At 38.1% G+C, this 19,963-nt stretch overlaps 1 protein-coding gene across 4 annotated transcripts in view; it reads left to right on the top strand.

Moving 5' to 3' along the window:
* The window catches only part of osbpl8 (oxysterol binding protein-like 8), a 77,165-nt gene that overhangs the window by 22,297 nt on the left and 34,905 nt on the right, over window positions 1-19,963 (top strand). For 3 of the 4 annotated variants that reach the window (XM_041978039.1, XM_041978040.1, XM_041978037.1), the window contains exon 2: window positions 2,237-2,334. In XM_041978039.1, the coding sequence (XP_041833973.1) occupies window positions 2,290-2,334 (45 nt within the window). In that variant the 5' untranslated portion in view covers window positions 2,237-2,289. Of the gene's footprint in view, window positions 1-2,236; window positions 2,335-19,963 lie in introns of those variants that run through there. The other variant, XM_041978041.1, reaches the window with a different exon arrangement.

The raw sequence follows: 19,963 nt of genomic DNA, 5'->3' as shown, positions 1-19,963 counted from the left end.
ATGGACTGCTAGAGCACTGAAGCACGACATTAGTAGAACGACTGGTAGATGGATTGCTTAACTTGCCAGTAAGTCATCCTATCTGTCTGATATTTGGCATTATTGATTTTGTGTGGTTTTGCCTAAAACCCCTTCCCTCCTGGTACCTTAATTCTTGTTTCTTACTAGCACTTTCCTAAGAAAACTCGTAGGCTGATGCTGGCATCATCTCCCTATCTTTTTTTTCAAATATTTTGCCCAAGACATGGATATATATTACATGCCCTTTTCTTCTAATTGGTTCAACTGCAGTTTAAGAGAAAAATGTAACTAAAGAGAATCTGGTTTATTGTTTGTCTGTGGTTCTCATGATTTGAACTAAGCAGTCTTTTTTTATGTCTCATAAGCCATTTATTGCACAGCTTTAAAGCTCTGATTGGTTTGAATGCGATTGCTCTTTCTCATGATCAAATTACTGCTCTCAGCAGAGAGAATAAAGGTGAGCGGGGCAAACCAAATTACACATTTTTTATTTATCCAGGCAAAGGTCAAATCATGATTAAATTTGCTCTATTTTAATCACCACCGCTTTGTTCAACAAATAACCTGCAAGATCCAAAGTATTCACAGTATTGCAGTTTTGGGATGTGATTCCACTTGTTAGTACACACGGCTAGTCAAGATTGTCTTGTCCAGGTGTTTCCTAATTATAAGTGCAAAGTGGAAATACACAGACAAACTTAGTAGAAACCCCAACAGATTGACACATATACTAACATGTTAATATTTAGATACATTACAAACTAGGCAGATATTGGTATCAATTGCTAGCATTAATCTTAGATAGCAAGTTTAGGTGCCATGGAGAGCAGAGGGGGAGTTGTATGCCAATCATAGCTGTCAATCACAGCCCACACAGCTAACTCCAAAGGCATTCAGAATAGCAGTAATTTCCTCAGTTACCTCCTCCATGCTAATTCACAGGGCTAAGATATGATAAGTAGAAAAAAAACAGACATAAAATTATAGACACTTATTTTTTTTAATGTGTGTCAAGTTTTCAGTTCATTTTGATCACCATGTTACTCCTCAGGTGTAATGTCAGGTGGATTTACTGGGTTCATACCATTACAATATCAATGCAGACTAGCAATCACCGCAAGTGGCTGCCTGCTATAATCATGAAAGCATTTGTTGAACAACCATGTAGTGGCAGGCAGCAGCTCCACCCAAAATAATCTCCACAAAAGCATTTTTGTAATTAACAGATGGTCCCACTTGTTCACAGACTCGTGTTGAGGATTTAGCAGATACTGGCTTTACAGTTGCAAACAGTAGATCGTGGGCAGTTTGTTTTTATTATTATTATTATTGTGTGCAGGTTAACATAACTAGGCAATAGGTTTGGCAGCTTAAAGGCTGGTGAAGGGATGGGTGGATGGATACTCTGATTAGCTTTTGTCCATGGTGTTTTCATGTCTTGTGCTAACATCTAAGGAGCAGGGCGGCAGTTATTACTTTGAAGAAAATACTCATCCTGACCCTTCCTATTGAATTAAATAAATGAGTAAAGAAAACACGACTATACAGGGAATAGTTTGGTAAAATTTCCTTGGATTTTTAAGGTAGCCCAGAGCAGGTATTCTCCCTCTGTTTGGTCCAGTGGAGCAGCTAAGTGGCAGGAGGCACATCCTTTCCTTGGAACGATAAAGGTTAAAAATTGTATCATGCTCCAACACTTCTGCAGGTAAATCGAGGTGGAAGCAAACAGAAAAAGATAGATTCAAATAATACATTTTTTTCGGACTCCCCAGAGATGGTAGCTGACAGGCAGGCTGATTTTCTTCAGCTTGTGGTAGATGCAGGCTGTTTTTTGAAGGGCAGAAGTTTAGCTGAAATATGGCAGTGGGGGGGGGGGGGGTGGTAAGGAGTTTTTTTTTTATTTATTCATTTGTTGGCATTACTACATAATGAAAAAAATGAGGAATGCTTTGTCCTGCTTCTGTACAGTCATCTTGCCTCTGTGTTTTGACATTTAACAACTGAGTAGGCATTATTTCGCAAATCCAATCTTGCAAACTCTCCATCCTACATGAGGGCACTCTGAAAGTAGATGTCTAATCTCAAGCCAGAGTGCTATCAGACCAACTCATAGCTTAAAGACTGAATTTTAAACATGTTGTACACTTGAATGTCAGTAGAAACTAATCTGCTTAGTTACATGTTGTGATAATACATTGTTTTTCCCCCTTGACAGAGATGCACTCATCAGAGGAGCGTGGACAGGTCTGACTCTGGTTTCATACGACCATGGAGTCCTCTTCTGAGTCCCAGCAGGAGCCTGAGAAAACTTTGGTAAGTGGTACAGTACTACATGGACATGTACAAATATTCAGTCATTTACACTTTGTTGACCTTTTATTTCTTATTTACTTATACATACAAGTGTACACAAGTTACACTTTAATAATGACTCACTTCTTATTGTTCAGACCTGCAGCTCCTCAATATGAACTCCTTCAATTTAAAGTAGCATTTTGTTGAAAGAAATAGAATTTTGTGTCATACTCTATAAATAAGACTTGAACTTAGTTGGTCACTTAATATCCACCTAGTCTGCCTCATTATTTCTTAGATACTAGTAACTATCCCAATAATTGCCAGTCTTGACTCAGCTTCCACATATAATGCTAAATTGGAGAAGGTTCCTGTTCCCTGAGTGCCAGGATGTCTGCACTCCTTTAACTTCTAATGATCAGCTTAAGGTAGTACTATTGTCAAGCTGCCACAGACTTGTCTAGCTTGCTAGGACAGACACTGTACTTGGCTGTATGTAGTTAAACTTGTCAGAGCTTTTGTGTGTTAGAAGAAGACTGCCTGTCTGACTGCGGAGGATTAAAGGTCAAATAGGGCCGTGTTGATTCAACATCCTCTTTCCAAAGAGCAGAAATGATGATTAAGCAGGCTGCTGAAAATAAAAAGGGCAGAGTCATTCACAGTTCTTCTGCTTTGTCTTGCTTTAATGTGATGTAAAGTTTGATCTTCCTGTCCTGAGTTTCAGTTTGGTAGTCTCATATTGAAGGTAAACATAAAAATAGAACCGAACATTCAACACGTATTGAATTTTTGTAACTGTTTTGTCCAGATTAATGCTGTTCTGGAAGCTTTTTGCAAACTCATTCACTCTTTATTCCTCCTCACTTGAAGTCATTCAGGATAAAGTGTTTGCTAAATCAATGTAATGATACACATGCACACACACACATGGGATGTTGTTTGTCCTGTCTGTCACCACAGCTCCACGCATTCTGTGATGAGAAACAGCCCATCTCGCTTACATTGGGCGGGATGGTTTCTGTCTGCAGCTGAAAATGAAGCATGAAAAGCAAAAAAAAACATTAGAAGAGAAACGTAGTGAGCAGTAGTCATGAAGGATTCCATACTCTCATTATGTAACAGACACACACACATCTGTTTATTCACTGTAAGACCAGAGACAATTATTAGCTGCATTGGCCTGTTTTTATTTAGTATCTGTTGGCACTAACTGAATCTTGTCATCAGTGTGATTCTTTTGGAACAAATTAGAAGCAACTTTTTTAGCAATGTGTTTAAACACTGCAAACTTATTTTATAATCACATCAAGTTCTAACCACAACGGCTGCATTGTCAAGTAGTGTTCAGGCTGTGAAATGAAACTACCCTAATGCATCTTTAATTAAAAATAAACATCACAGGTAAATGAAGTACACTTGAAGTGTTTTCTCTTCCCCAACAGCACTTACCAGAGTCCTGTTTAAGCCATGCTGGGGCTACAGTAAAGCCAAGAAGTTAACTTAAGCTGTGTGATTTCAAAATCTTTGCATCTTACACATTTTTATGGAGGTTTTCAAGTGTGTCTTAAAACATAACTACTATGAAAAAATTAGATAAACATTTCATTACTCTTTTTTCACTGCTGTCTTGAAATTTTCCTTAGTTTTATTCTCTTAAAATCTGTTTAAGCTACATATTTCTAAAGGATTTGGCGTATTTTTATGCACGCCTTGGAACATGATATTCTATTACCCAGATTTGCCCACTTTCTTTACACAACCTGAGCTCTGTCTCCTGATTTTTTTTCAAAATAAATATCTTAATGTGATCAGATTTTCTGAGTTTATGTGGAAGCTAAACCTGAAAACTTCAGGGCAGAAATGGACCCCAACCCCATAGGTACAGGGAAATAATTAAAGGTACTATTTTCCCAACAAAGCTTATTTTGGGGCTAAAATACCTCCTTTTCTTTTGATGATAAGGATGGATGATAAGGTTCTTGCAGTGGAAATGCAACTGAGAATGTTCCTTCCAGTCAGTACTTTCCTCCTCTCTGCTCCCACATGTCATTGTACCCTTTCATTTCAACTTAATCATAATTCTCAGTATCCAATTTTTATGACAACCAGGGAGGTAATTATCATGACAGATAACTGGGATGATAGCGGTGCTGGCCATCTCTCCCACAGGCTTCTATATACAATGAAACACAGTAGGACTGAGTGGGAGCAGAACTAAAAGTCCTTTCTTATTTCTTTGACACTTTCCTAACCTAAGAGCAAGTTTTAATGACACTCTTTCTAAGTATTTATTGCAAACCAATTTCATGTCCCTGCCTTTTCCTCTGCCTATTAAACTGCTGATTCAAATTGATTTAAAAGTCCCATTAATACATTTACTTTAGAATCTTCACACACTTTTGTCACAAAATCTCCTCTGAGCCACTTCTTTATACTGTATTATCAATTTGTCCCACATTTTAAGTGAAAACATTGCTAGCATGTCCTGAGACTTGAGCTGTGGGATGTATTGGTCCCCTAGGGTATCCTGCTGTTTGCTAAAAGGGCCGGTTAATAGAGAGGATGGCTGCCAACACAAGATGAAGGGCTCTAGGAAGCACAGTAGGTGGTTGCCGGTTCTACCCTCGTTCTTGGCAGCAAGCCTTCCCCCATCCTGCTTAAAACATCCACCATTCAGCCTGCTGTCATTTGCATTGTACATACTGTAATGAAAGCACTGGTGACCTGCTGTTCAGAACCGGCAGAAATAAAAAGGCACACAACACAGCCATTGTGTTCTATTATAATAGCTTTGAGGTAGCACAGGGGTAAAAGGAGAAGTTCTGTGACTAGGAGATCATCGGCTGAAAGGACTTTAGTGGCTTTAATAAAGGAAAAAACTCTTATTTATTTATTTACTGCTGACAATCATGTTCTGTTTTTTCTTTTTTTTAACATCAATCAGTCCTCTACAGAAGGTAAGACAGGGCAGGATATAGATTTGAAAGACTTGTGAATGAAAAACAAATAAATTCCAACACATTTGTACATAAATACCTAATTACCTATACTGTCATAAGTGCATTTTAGCTGTGCATGGTGATTTTTTAGAGTAATACCACAGGGGCAGTCTTGTGCAATATAGCTCATGTTTGTCCAGCAAAAGGAATGAAGAAGAAACCATGATACATATAAGAGCTGCACAGACTACCTCCATCTACTGTGCTGCGATTTTTTAATAATTTTTCCTGAGAATGTGTATGATCATGATCTAGTTCGCTGCCACCATGTTTCATATTGTCTTAAGCTGAAGGTGGAACTCTGCTCTGCCCTCTAGTGGATGTATTTCCTAACAACCATGCTAACAAAGAACCCGTGAATATGAGGGCAGTGATGTTTGACGCCATACATATTTACGTATGCAAAGGGAGTATAAAGAAAGCTAAAGAGAGGAGACAGGAGCTGACTCCTGCAACTCTAGCTGATGCTTGTTTCCTACATGAAGCCCCACGGTGCTTTTTAGGGGCGCTCCACAATTGTTTTGATGCTCTGAAACAAATGCAACCATGGCCAGTGGAAAGGTTGTCACAATTTATGATAGCAATGCTGTCCCCACCACTAAATCCAGACATGAACATCTTGACAACTTTTGGATGCATGACAATGATATTTGGTAAAAAAACTTGCACAATGGCCCACTTCATAGCCACCATACACATCGTGTCTACCGACACATAAAATATATTGGTGGATGTTCCAGCAAGTTTTTTTAATTTTATTTAATTTTATTTTTTTCAAAGGAGATATTAAGATTAAAATGATCAAATATTTATTCATTGTTTTATGGGACCACAGGTTAGAAATTTAAGTTTGACCATCACTATTTTAAAAGTCTCTGACCAGCAACACTTTTACATGCTTTCAGTGCTCACAATGCAACATAAAGGAGGTGGAGGAGGCTGCTGGAGCCAGAGGTGAAAATAGATTTCAGGCTTCTCTCACAGAGTGAGACATCAGCAGTTGTTGATGAGCACAGCTGCACTGATGAGACACATTCTCACCATAAAAGCAAATAGGTTACATTAAAGAGAAAACCCAGGCGCTCGCCTACAAAAACTACAAATTTAGATCTGAGCGTGGACAATAAATTGAAAAAGGTTTGACAAAATAAACCTTAAATTTTGTGCGTGCAGTTGCATGTTTTAGCATTTAGGATTGAAATTGTGTTGAGGGACAAAAGCAGAAGTCTTTTAGTTGGGTCAGGATGGTGGGTGGTAGCGGGTTTGTGGAAAAGAAGACATAGTGGATTTATTGATGTACAAAAACAGAAAAAAACCCAGGTCCTTATAGCACGTCATGTGGTTTGATTTGTGAGATTGTTGTATGCATATCTTTGTGAAACACGTAATACTTCTTTCTCTGTATTCCTTCTGTGTCCTTGTTAGCACTTGACATTGTCCATTTTGTTAGCGAGCAATTTCACACTTTCTATTAGAACAGTTGAAAGAAAGTATTTGAATTTCCTTTGAATATGTTTATGCTGAACTTCTTCTTTAGTTTTCTCTTTAAAAAAATCATCATTGTGTGGAATCTCATTTACATATAAGCAGATAAAAATCTAATGTTGTTCTTAGTAACTGATGTGGGTGTGTAACTTCTCGGTATTTTGTTGGTGTTTTAAAGTAGGAGTTATGACTTGTCATGAGTATTCTCTTCATTTAAATAAATAAAAAAAAAATTAAAGTTGTGAAATTCACAGAAATGTTACAACAATCATGTTCACGGAGTTGTAATTAAGAGGTTTTATGCTGCTGCCAGAGTCTGTACCATGAATGGGTTTATTCTTTATCCTTTGAGAAATAATTGTCAAAATCACAGACTGAAACACACTCAGCAGGGGGTTTCCTGTCTGCAGCTGAACCCTTTTGTCTAAATATAAAAGCCAATGTTCCATTGCTCATGAGCTTGGCTTTTCTGTGTGATGGATGTGGATTTTTCTTCTTTTTTTATGTTTATTTAGCCAGCTTCAGTCTCCTTCAGAAGGTCCTCTGTTTTTCCACTCTGACTTCCACCACTGTACGATGCAAGAAAAATGCCTCTTTTTTTTTGTCAAAACAAAAATAATTTAGAATCCCATGATGTGAATCAGAGGCTTCTCTCTCAGCAGACTAAGATGTTGACTGTCCTCTTACAACTGTAGCTTTGTGGCTCTGTAAAAAAAAAAAAAAAAAGGAAGAAATGCACTCAGTGTCCTGTGTTAGGACGGAAATTGTTCTCATGTGCACCCCTCTCATGGGTGTAAACCTTATATCTTGGCGGGATCTGGAACCAAACTCGTAGAACATAAGTAAGGTTTTTGTGTTTAGAGCTCTTTCGAGATTGTTAAAGGTTTCCTCAGTGAAACACATTCGACCTATCTGTGTGTAAAACCACTTTTTCTCCATTACTCACCTTTTTTTTTCCACAGTAGACATGTTGAAATGGCTGTTGTAATGTTGGCTGAGTCTTGGTTTGCTAATTTTTCAGTTTATCTCTGTATCTAGAAAGTAACTCGACTTGTTGTATCCAACTGAATTGACAAACTCTTTAACACATTGTGTATCTTATCTCCAAATGTTCAGCTTTCCGAGGTGTGTATGGAACATTTTACAAGGTTCATGGAAACTGTAGCAGAGGAGCGCACATGAAAGCTTTGGTTATAGGGTCTCTGTGTGGCTGCATTGTATGTGCGTCCTGCTCTGGGTGATTTTCCATGATGGCTTGGCCTCTTCGATTTATTGGTGCAGAAGGGCTTCAATAAAAAGTGCATGAGGAAGGGTGGTGTAGCTACAGTAGCTGTACTCGAGGTTGTACACACAACACTGTGTTGCATGAAAAACTTCTTCAATATAATACATTTTTATCTGTGGCTTCAAGATCAGGCCTTCACAAACAGTTAACTGCTCACTTCCTTGTTGTGATAGTGTTTTTTTTTCTTTTCTTTTTTTTGCCAGTTTTTGTATCAGATAAAGATGGTCTGAAACATTTTTTGGTTTTATGTTTGTCAGAATGTCAAGTTTAAAAAGAGAAAAGCAAAGAGCTTGTCATGAGCACTTTAGAAGAGAGATGAAAGCAGAGTGAAAGGGAACGAGAAAATAAATGAAGGCTCTGGTGTGTAAAAGAAGAAGAAGAGGAGGAAAGGAAGCCGCTTATCAGTGAGAGAAAGAAGGACGCTCAAATTCTGTTCGCTGCCTTGTCTCCTCCCTTCAGTGTTCGATGTGTGTGCTTGAAAGAGAGAGACGTCTGTGTGTGGGAGAAAAACGAGACTGAGCTCGGTAGCATGTCATTCCACTTTTAGTCCTGAAAAAGAAACGGTAACAGCAAAAACCTCACCCTCCTCGGCTGGCTGTCACACGGTACGCTTTTCCTTGCTTTCTGTTAGTGAGCCTCGGTATGTCTAAGTGTCATAACGGGAAGCAGGGGGTGGGTGGATTAGACTGAGACAAAGATGATGATTCCTGTGTGCAGTTGATGAATTTTGCTCAATTTTGCTTATTTGTCGTGAAGCTCTGTGTGAAGGTTAGTTATACTAGCTTTGCACTTGACACAGTGATAAGGTTTCACTTTTGAATGTTGAATCTGCTGCGTTGTTTCCACTCAAGGTTCTTGTTTGCTCAGTGTGTTGTCTCTGAACGAAGGCCAGCGCTCACTGCCACGCTATGTGCAGCCAGCATGGATTGTATTGCTTCCACTACTCAGATAGAAGAGCTGCGAGGCTTAATAATTGTTGTTTCAGTTGTCTTCACAGAATAAGGAAAGCTGCTGCAGGCTGGTAACCAAAGCATGCTTCTAAGTGAGCCTAATGGCAGGGGAATGAGGGCAGGAGGTGAGGGACTGTCTGTGGTGGCTGCAAGCTGCCACAGGCAGGGTTGCAAATAACCCTCTTAAGTCCAATTACATGCCTAATGAGGTTCACAACAAAAACACAATGAAGTTCTATTATTTTCTAAACGGAAACCTCCGTTAAATTAAAATGAAAAATGGCGATCAAAGATGTTAATTGCCACCTCGATGTTTGACCATGTGCTTGGCTCATTTGAGTGAAGGTAAAACAAACTAACTCTCTGATGCTAAGCTTCAGTTATATAACACTGGTTTTCCAGGAATGGTTGTGTTTTTGTTTTCTTTTTTTTTCCTCCCACAATAGAGGCTCTGCAGGAGACTTGGCTCCATCTGAGGGGTGCAGGTTGACAGGCTGGACTCAGAGTAATCAGGCTGACACTTCTAGCAAAGCGTGTGCTTGTTCAGTATAAACAGCTGCTGGAGTCTGGAGCATGACTTCACACTGCTTCTTAAGAAAAGGGATGGAGAAACCAAGCATTCAGTTGTGTCTAAACATTTCTGACTAAATCAGAACTTTTGCATAATCCTACAGCTTTATTATAACCTAGTGATATGACTTTGCTAGCATGTTTTCTACTTTTCAAGCTAGAGACAATTAAAAAAAGTTGCAAATTGATCTTTTTCTGTTGTAGTTTAGGATGAAAATAACAGTTAACCAAAAGCTCCTTTGAAGAAGCAAGAGCTAAATATTGAAAATGCATGATCCTGTTAAAAATCAGCATGCAGCATGTTAACAGACACTCATTTAGCAGCATATTTGTAACTGGAACTTCCTTCTTGACATTTACTGTATAAATATCCCCTAACAGGAACAGAATCCAGCTGTGTTAAGCCAGTAGTACTATTTTCTCATTGTTTAGGAAGTTGAAAGGTTTTAAATGTTAGATAGGTTAATGATCCTGATCCTAGCTTTATTATATGGAACCAATGTCAGAAGTGTGCAATGTAGATATTATAATCATATTACAGTTAATGTTTATGTAAATTCTAGACCGAAACTGTAGTAATATGCTGTATTATTAGGGGTCTAAACATCACTATCTCCATTTTTCTTAAGAACATCTACCCACTCACCTACCAGCTTCATCTGAGCCCCAATCCCCTACTGTGATAAAAAAAAACTCTGCTCTCAGAGGTGAATGTTACCCTCCCAGCCACCTCATTTACTTATTTATTTTGAAGACAGATGCATTGAAATGCTTGAGTCTTGTGAAGTACTGTCAACAACTGGTGTCAGATTCCAGACACACACAGCACACCTCCCTTCTCCTCCTTTGAGGCAAATTAGACACTTTAAAAAAACATGATATAAATGGCTGTTTATTGTAAAATCAACAGACATATTTTTATTTATCTTTGTACTTCCTGGTGCTTCTGAGGAGGCTACATAAGATTTAATGTCAGAGGATGATAAACAGAAAGGTCATCAGGATATTTCCTGTTTGTCCAAGTGTCAGAATTCTCTGAGGAAGATCTCCCGGAATTTTTTCTGTCTCCCTCCGCTCATATCAGGAGAGGCAGTAGGACATAACCGTAACTAAACATCCATCCGCATGTTTAAGATTTACATTTTTTTTGTCAATAAAGAAATGTTCATTCAAGAGATCATTATTTCTAATGTCTATGACAAATAACTCCATTAGCCAAACAATAATAGATTTTTTTTGGTTAATCATAGAATTAGGTTGTGTTAATTTGTGTTTTTATAGAAACCTTATTTTTATGAATGTTTACCGTAACAAAATGCAGCTACCATTTAGAATTTTAAGCAAACCTTTAAATGAACAACTCAACACAACAAACAAAGACAAAAGTCTTAACATTTGAACACTTTTGCCTCTTTCCTGATGCACTTTTATTTAAATCTCTGTCACTTTTTGATTGGCCACCTGATGTACATTTTAAATAAAGTTCCAGCCCCTTCTGAAGATTCTGCTATCCCTGATGGGAGTTGACTCTTCTCTTTCACTTCAAAGAATCAACTCATTATGATGGTGCCATTTTTCTTTAATATAAACAATTTAGCTTCCTGTTTAATGTTTCCCAAAGCCCAAAATTATATGAACTGTAGTTCTAAAATATAAGGAAAAAAAAACCATCAGCATTAGCAATAGTATCATTCATATTAGATTTTATTTTTTTGTGGTGACATGACACATCACAGTCTGTTAATTTTGGATTGTCAGGCCAAACAAACAGAAGCTCTACCAGAGGAAGCCTGGACTCGTGCATCGCTTTGGGCCGATGAAGCCAGCTCTCAGACATAACTCATACAATTAGACATTTTTATTTATGGTGCCTGCTCTAGTTCCTCTCCAGCTGTAAATCCAACACCATTTGGAAACCATCCAAGAGCTACATCTCATACTGGTTCTCTCTACCTGCCTGAACTCATGGCTTTGGCCGTGAACCCACCTCTTGCTGACAGATGTGTCACTCCTTTGATGGATAAAAATCTTCTAATATTCCTGGCCTGGTCTCACATGCAGAGGAGAATTTAAGGGAGTGGCTATTTGGAACAAATCCTTAAAAAAAGACCAAAAAAAACAGCTAAATATGGTTTGTACAAATGAGATGTACCTTTTATGTGCACTTAGTTAACCTGAACCTGCATGGCTGCCATTCTGTTTCTGACTTGTGTTTAAATGCAGTTCCCTCTTCCCTACCCAAAAAAAGCCCCTTGACTTTTTGGGGTACTTTTTTTTGGATACACCCTATCATGTTAGTTTACTGATAAATAATAAACTTTTATCCAAAATGTGATTTATTTATTTATTTTTAGTTTTCGAAAACTGACACAAAAGCTTTAGATCAAGCATTATGAAAACTTTAGAGATTGTCTGCACTAATCTATCAAATCCATCCATCCGTCCGTCCATCCGTACATACATACATACATACAACCATACTCACTGCCTACTATGGTGCAGTTAGAATTACCAGTTAACCTAACATACATGTTTTGGGAATAGGTGAAGAAGTTTGAGTACCTGAAGAGAATCCACATTTGCACAGGAAAGAGCATGTAAACTGGTGACAAGGTTCTTACCACTGTCACCTCACAGAATGGAGGTTCTGGTTCAAATTTCAGCTTTGTGGAGCTTGCATTTCCTCTTGGGGACCTGTCCAATTTGTACCCTGCCTCTTACTGCAGTTAGCTCTGCAATTAGCTCCAACCTCCTCTGACACCGTGATTAGGAAAAAAAAATGGTATAGACAGTTTATGGATTGATAATACTGCTTTTGTTCTTTTGTCTTCTCTAATGTTGAGTAGTTTACCTATTTTAGCAGAGATAATCCCAAGGCTTAAATTCTCAAGCGATTATTTGATAGAAAAAGCAATTTATCTGTTACAGCCAATCTAGTTTAGATATTGTTAAAGTTGTTTAGTCTCTCTGGCATTTTACAATAGAAATGCACATGTTTGTTTTGTCTTATCAGTTCTTCTTTAGTAATGGGCAGATTATTTTATTGTATTTTATTTTATTCCCCCCAAATAAGGTTACAGGAGGTTCTGTTGCAAAAGCAATGGTCTTATTTTTCTAAATATCATCATGTTTGAATTCAGTGATATAAGTGGACTTCACACTCAAGACAGTGAGCTGGCTTTAGCCTGGGTATTGCCAGCTGCCAAACTGTTAAGACTGGGGCTTTTTTTTCTTTCTTTCTCTTTTAAACCCTAGTACTTTGGGTGTGCCTCAACCCAGAGATGGGGACTCGAGTTTGCGACTCGGACTCGAGTCGCACTTAAGTGGCACCTAAATTGACTTAAGACTCGACTCGGACTCGCGGCTTGGGACTCGTGAACAATCTTTATTTTCTGGGCGCATTTTCATTGGCAAAATTGAAATGTCAGAGAAGCTTAATATCATTTCCTCCTTTTGCCACATGGTAACCATGGTAACCAGATGATACAACCCCAGGTGCGCGGCTTGCAGCCCCGCGCATTGATACTTTGTTCAAATGACACTATGGCGACCGACAGAGCAGATGCTGGCGCTGCCGCAGCAGTACCGTTCATTATTACGTTTGGCTTTAAAAACTTCAAACAAGAGAACAATAAAAGAAGCGCCGACTGCAAAGTCTGCAATACAAAGATTAAAGATGCAGGGTCAACCACATCTAATTTCATCAGGCACCTAAAAACTCACCCGGACAGGTGGGTCACGTTAGCCTATATGCACGGTTAGCAAACATGTTTAGTACAGCTGCAGCTATGTTTAGCTTACCAGTTTCGTAACTGAACATTTGAATGCATCAGTGAATGTCAGTTTGCTTGTCACACTAATTTGAACGGAGCAACGTTAACGTGGCGTTTATTATCATTAGTTTATCGTTACTGGAATATTAATTGTTTTCTGGTACTTTAGTCTGTCATTTTTAGCATTCCTCTTAATATTAAGAAATAGAATACATTTTCCTTTTAAAGGAAATCATTCATTGTGTGTTTTCATTTATATTGCACTGCAGTACTCTTTTAAAGTGATCATATAACAACTAATCAGTACTGATATTTTATGAAAGTAGATGAAGGAGGGATAATAATACAGTTGATGCTTTAAATATATAAAATATAGCTGGACAGCGTTCTTATTTCTTAGTTGACCGAATAGCAGCAGATAAGAAGGTTCATTAAAAAAGAAAAGACATGGGAAATTATTTTATCGAGACTTGAGACTTGACTTGGACTCGTGACCAAAGACTTGAGACTTGATCAAGTCTTACCCCCCAAAGACTTCAGACTTGACTTGGACTTGCAAAAAATGACTTGTGAACATCTCTGCCTCACCCATAGAAGTGTTATACCAACATGGCATTACTGTACCTTCCAGTTCACTGGCTGGTACTGGAACTCAGGTCAGTTTACTTTAATTTGTATTAAACTCCCCTAATGCCTTCCAAGCACCATAAACATGAGTCTGAATACCTCCCTGTGTCTGTACTCTGACCAGCTAGCACTCCTGTTTGCTCTGTTTTGATGTCAGGAGATTCCAATTAGCTCTTATCTTGTCAGGAAATAAGACTTGAGCAGGATGATTTCTCCCGCACACTGAACGTCTTCTTTTTCAGTCAAGTCTGGGTCAGAAATTCTTGACCTCAAACTTCTTGTAAGCCCTATTACAGATTTTTTTAAGTTCGAACAGAGAATGAAACTGTATAATCACATGCTATGGCTTTCCTGAAAATGACCAAAAACATCTGTCTGCAGGTTATTAATAACATGTGGTCTTGGTTTGTTCCATATACTTAAACCATTTTTAAGCTCTTTGACATGGTTAAACTACTGTTGATTTTAGGTTCACTTGAAAACCCTGTTGGTAAACTGCACTGTGTAGAGTATGACTGACAAAAATCAGAAACCCAGTTGCACTTGTGTCAGTTATTATCTTAAGAAATTAAGCTCCTAGCCAGGCTTTTTAAACACTGATGTAAATATAAATATGCATGGGTGGGTGGGTCACTGAGTTCATATAAATAGAAATATGTGGCTAACTGTAATTAGGATATGGGATAAATGTAAGCAAGAAGTAATAGTGATTATTTCATATTCATAGTGGCAAAGGGCTTGGATAAATTAACTTGTGCTTAATCCTTTTTGAGCATGTTAAATTTAAGACAACGGTTCGTTTTAGTTTTGGATTTATTTTTTCATTCAAAAAGCACTTGGCTGTTGTCTGATATAGTTTGATCCCTGACATCTACCATGTGAACTTAAACACAGCCACTGCTCATTCATTTTATACCTGCGCTAAAAGTGAGTAAATTACCGTTAGCATGTTAGGCACATCAACTTTTTTTCTTTCTTCAGAGTTGAGCATTAGCCTCTCCCTTACCTCCAAATGAGTTTGTTTTAGGTCTAAACCCACATATTTATGTAACATGACACATTTGGAAAAATTATGATGTTCATGTTTTATAGCAAATCTGTCACAACAACCCAATATTCTCCCATACCAAAAATAAAGACCAAAAAAGGATCTTTAGTCAGTGTGCAGAGCAGGAAGCAGATGCAAGGAGTCTGTAAAGAAGGAAGTAGCTAGTTTTTTTTTTTTTTTTTTTTTTTTTAGTTACAGACCTGGATACAGGATGTATCCTTCAAGCTGTCAGATGAAAGCCCTGGCACTTGTTTTTTTTACTAATGATGATGCTGACATCTTCAGGAAAAGATAGGAGTTTGGGTACTTTAGGCTTATGCAGGATCTGCTCTGGCCACTTCCAGGCCCTGTTGGGGAGAGCCACCCTCAAACTCAAAGATATTATAATAAAATTCAGGCTGCCATCACTTGGTAAAAAAATATGTCACTTTGTCTGAGGTGGGCAATTGGTTGATAGCTGCCAGATTTCCTCCAAATGGACTCGTCAGCCTGTCGTAACAGAGTGCTGCCATCAAAACAAACTTACTATAGTTTAAATGCAGAGCACATCTGACCTTGGGAAGCTTAGCACAGTGTTCACTTCATCCTATACAAAGGCAACTTTACACTCACCAGAATGAAAATGATCAGAGCATACTTTCATCCCGCATGACAGAAAAACTTGATCCCCTGTACTTCTTCTAGATTTTTAAGATTTACAGAAATGAAAGCTACAAAGATAAGTACTGATGACTCAGCTACATAGCAGCAGTATAACATCAAGAAAAGATGTTGCTGTCTGTGTTTATCCATGATAAAATGTATTTATTACCTCTAATGCATGCTTTGAAGCCTGGTTCCAGTGTTTTTTTACTTAAATACTCTGGAGATTAAATCAGTTTTTAGCTTTTACCCTCATAATAGTGTTTGTATTTCAAACTGCCCTTCAGATATAGAAACAAAAAGAAAAAAAAAGAAACTGCTTTTGTTTTTCTCTTCTGTCTCTGCTGATATAAAGAAACTAGGTCAGAATTTTGCTGCAAGTGATGTTGAAACATTATGTAATACAGTGTTTTTATCCTTCGTAAGCACTCTTCTTCCTTTCAGAGGCTGAGAGAGCATCATGTGTTTAAGGCAGCATTTCATGTAGAGTTTTTGAGGCTTTGGAGGACAAAGTTGAGTTTCAGTTTCCTCATAAGCTTGGTTGTCATGCAGAACAGACTTTGACCACATAGTTAAGTTAAATGTAGATAAAATATGCATCTAAATGGCAAAAATGGCCAACAGCATTTTACATAAGCTAAAAATGAGAAGATTGTACTTTTTATTGGCTCATTGCCAAATAATAACCAGCTGTGATAAAGGGGAGTTGGTAGGCTAAATGGGAAAAAAGGAAAAAGTACAAGGAAAGTTATGATCCAAATTATGCTGGATGTAATTTATACGTAAGCAACTAGATCTGAGTCATGCGTGTGCAACTTGATTATTTCTGTAAATCAGGTAAAACCAAATACACTTTTACCTGATTTCAACCATTATTTCCCTTTCTGTGTTTTTTCTGTCACCAGATAGAGCCATTTCATTGCCAGAAAAACTGACACTTGAGTGGCTCACATGTACTTCATGTCCTTGCATGTCATGCCATTGACTCCGCAGGCTGTTGGCTTCGGTTTAAAAGCCAGATAAAAGGCAGAAGAAGAAGACTGAGATAGCAAAATGCCACCTAGTTGTTTTTTTTTTTTGTTTGTTTGTTTTTTGTCGTCCTAAAAAAAAAAAGCCATAGAGTCAAATCACAAGAACATTAGTGTACAAAGGTCAAACAGGCAGAGATGAACTTTAAATGCAAAAGGCGTGACATTGACATGTTTTGCAAGTAAAGGGGTGAGGCAAGAATTGCAAACTAATTGGAATTCATGCTGTCGTGGTACAAACACAGTTTTTAAATTATGCTTCTGTTGTGTCCTGGCTTTCTGGACAGAGCAGACTACTTTGGAATTTAAATGTCCTCTTGTTCAGACTCATTATTTGACTTTGTCCTATTTACGGCAGACTAAGGTTTGGTTATTGTCTAGTATTGCAGCAATACTTCCCATTGTTCTCTGTACTCAGTTGATGTCTTTTTAGACTCTTGGATCACTGCTTAAACATCAGTGAACATGTTAACCAACACCCTGCTGCCAGAGATTGCCCAATTCATGAGGCTTACCTAAGATGTGCTGTGTGGCGTAAGTGGTAACTGAAACACAACCTGTTTGAAAATGTGTGTTGCATGGATTATGTGTTAATGTCAAAACTCTATTGGGCCACCTTTATCTGTGGCAGTAAAGGGCGGGGGGGGGGGGGGGGTCTCTTATTTCAAAGCTTGGAGGAGGAGAGTCAATATGGGGGGGCTCTGTCTCAAGATGTCAGTGACACAAGCCAACTTAGGACCCCTGAGATGGTACCTGGAAAACAAGAAACCGACTAAATGAAGGATATGCAGAAGACAGGAGGATGAATAAATGTGAGGGTAGGAAGGATGGATGAAGGAATGAATGGGGGAAGAAGGAACAAATGGATGATGTAGGTGAGAAGAGGGAGGAGGAAGAAGAGTTGAAGGTGAATGGGTAATGGACAAAGCAAGGAAGGATGGATGGGTGAGAGAATGAAGAAAGAATTTATGAATAAAGGTGGGAGGGTGAGGATGGATGAACGGACAAAGGAGAGAAGGATAGATAATGTTGGATGGGTAAGAAGGGGAGAATAAATGGATAGAGGAGGATGGATCAGGACAGAGACAGGGGGGATGGGGGTTGAGTGAATGAATACTGCTGAGTAAGAAAGCTCACCAGGTGATTAGAGGTGAGACGTAACCTTGCTGTCAACCCGAAGCTAACAGGTTAACTTCATTATAACAAAGAATAACACCTTCAGTCTCATCTTCATAGAGAAAACAGCTGCTTGGAAAATAATTGTATAATAAATGTTAGCTGTTCATATCAGTCTCAATATTGTTTAAGAGATTTTTTCTGTCCCTTAATGTTATTTTTCTGTCAGCCAGTTCCCCACTGCCACTTCGTCATCCTCTTAATTAATCAGCTCTATTAATTAGGGTGAGTTTATTTCTACAGAGCATCCATCATTGCTTCATACATTAGTCTGTCAGTCAAGAAAACTAGTAATGGTTGTTTTAATGTCTTATTGAACCAAACAAACAATTTGCATAGTTTGTTTTAGGATTAGATTCAGGCTGTGATCACAGAATGCAGCATTAATGTGCCGGCTGAGAGAATAGAAGATTGTTGGTCTAATTTCTTGGACTGAATAAAAATAAAAAAAACATCTAGGAACATACCCAGCCTTCCAGGCACAAACTAATCTCATCTGAGCGTTGGCAGTTTATAGTCAGAGGGAGTGGCCAGGTATAACTGTGCTTTTCAACCACACGACAATGAGCTGAGCCCAGAATAAGCCTTGTTAATCGACCTCTGACGTTCAGTGACAGTTTCCTAATCCCTCCACTTTATTGTTGTAAGCAGCTCTCTGTATTTTCATTTGTCAGCCGGTGGCTCTCAGGGATCAAACCAAGCAGAATTTTGCAATTTGGTCTTTTTAATTAACTGAGCAATTTCCAATCAGTGGAATTGTAGTAGAATTTTTCTTCTTAGTGAGCTGCCTGTCACTGTTTATCCTAACTGGTAATAAGGTCACTATGTCATTGTGTGTCATTCAATTTTACACTTGGATAATGTGAGATCGTTTTCTATGCTGTCCATTACAGACGTTTTGATTTACAATGGCGGTTTCAATGTGAGATGTCTCTCCAGTGGTGTTGAATCTTTTTTTTTCTTTTGTAGTCTTACAGGTATTTGTGACCAAACCTGCCGTTGTCATTACTTACGTTAGAAAATATATTGTTCATGTGCTATTTAAGTTATTAGCTTTGAAGTAAGGGACTTCTGTTTGAGAAGAGAGGGAATAATAAGCGGTTGAAAAAGAGCAAATGTTAGGATGAAAGTGAGACTTGGGATTAAGCCTGAAGTGAATAGATGTGTCCAAGATTCATGTTTCAAATTAACTGTTATCTAAAAGTTGTATCTGCGTTCAATGTCTTGGAAGTAGAAATAAAGAGCCAGCTGATGCAGAATGGCACCGTGCTTCCATACGTCTTCCACACTGTAGTTGGCCCAAATAGTAAAGACAGGTTATCAACAACTCAGGATACAGTAAAGACACTGTTTGGTAAGGAGGCAAAGTTACTTGACTTTATCATAATAATCATGAGACAAGTGCTCTCTTTCAATGGCCTTAAAATCTTTAATGATATTTATAGTAGAATTGCATGATGTTGGAAAACATTTCTGCAGAATATATTGTGATATCAGCTAAATTCACAATATGTTTATTTGTAATGGATGTGCTATTATATAATATTTGGGGTGATTATGTTAGGAAGTGCACTTTCTCTTTGTCCTTTCAAAATTGACATTCATGATCATGAGTAAGGCTCTTAAGGCTTTCAGGGTGCTACTTTCCCAGCAGGAATAGAGCACATTGATGTTGAAAGCTGGAGCATCACAACCGAACTCTCAGCAGTTTTCCATTTGCATCACGTAAATAAAAACATATTTGTAGCACGATAGTTACTTTGCTTAGTTTAACATCCCCCCAAATTCCTGAAACTGCTGGTTGTGCGGTGCCAGAAATGCCATCATTTTTCTTATACTGGCTGTCCTGTTCTGTATTTCCCACTGACGCCAGTGAAAGAATAACAGAGGCTGCTGGATCGTTTCTCTCCTTTGCTTTAATTTTAGCCACTTTGTAAGCTTTCTCAAATTAGATGAAAATATGGCACTCTGATTTTCAGATTTAGCTTGCTGTTTGTTCTTCTTCTATTTATTAAAGCTTTAAATATATTGTAGCTTTACTTGACCAGTAAAAAAAACAAAAAA

Source organism: Melanotaenia boesemani, chromosome 23, assembly GCF_017639745.1.
Source record: "Melanotaenia boesemani isolate fMelBoe1 chromosome 23, fMelBoe1.pri, whole genome shotgun sequence".
NCBI classification, from domain to species: Eukaryota; Metazoa; Chordata; class Actinopteri; order Atheriniformes; family Melanotaeniidae; genus Melanotaenia; species Melanotaenia boesemani.
The sequence above is the reverse complement of the archived record's forward strand: the minus strand, read 5'-3'. Positions and strand labels throughout refer to the sequence as shown.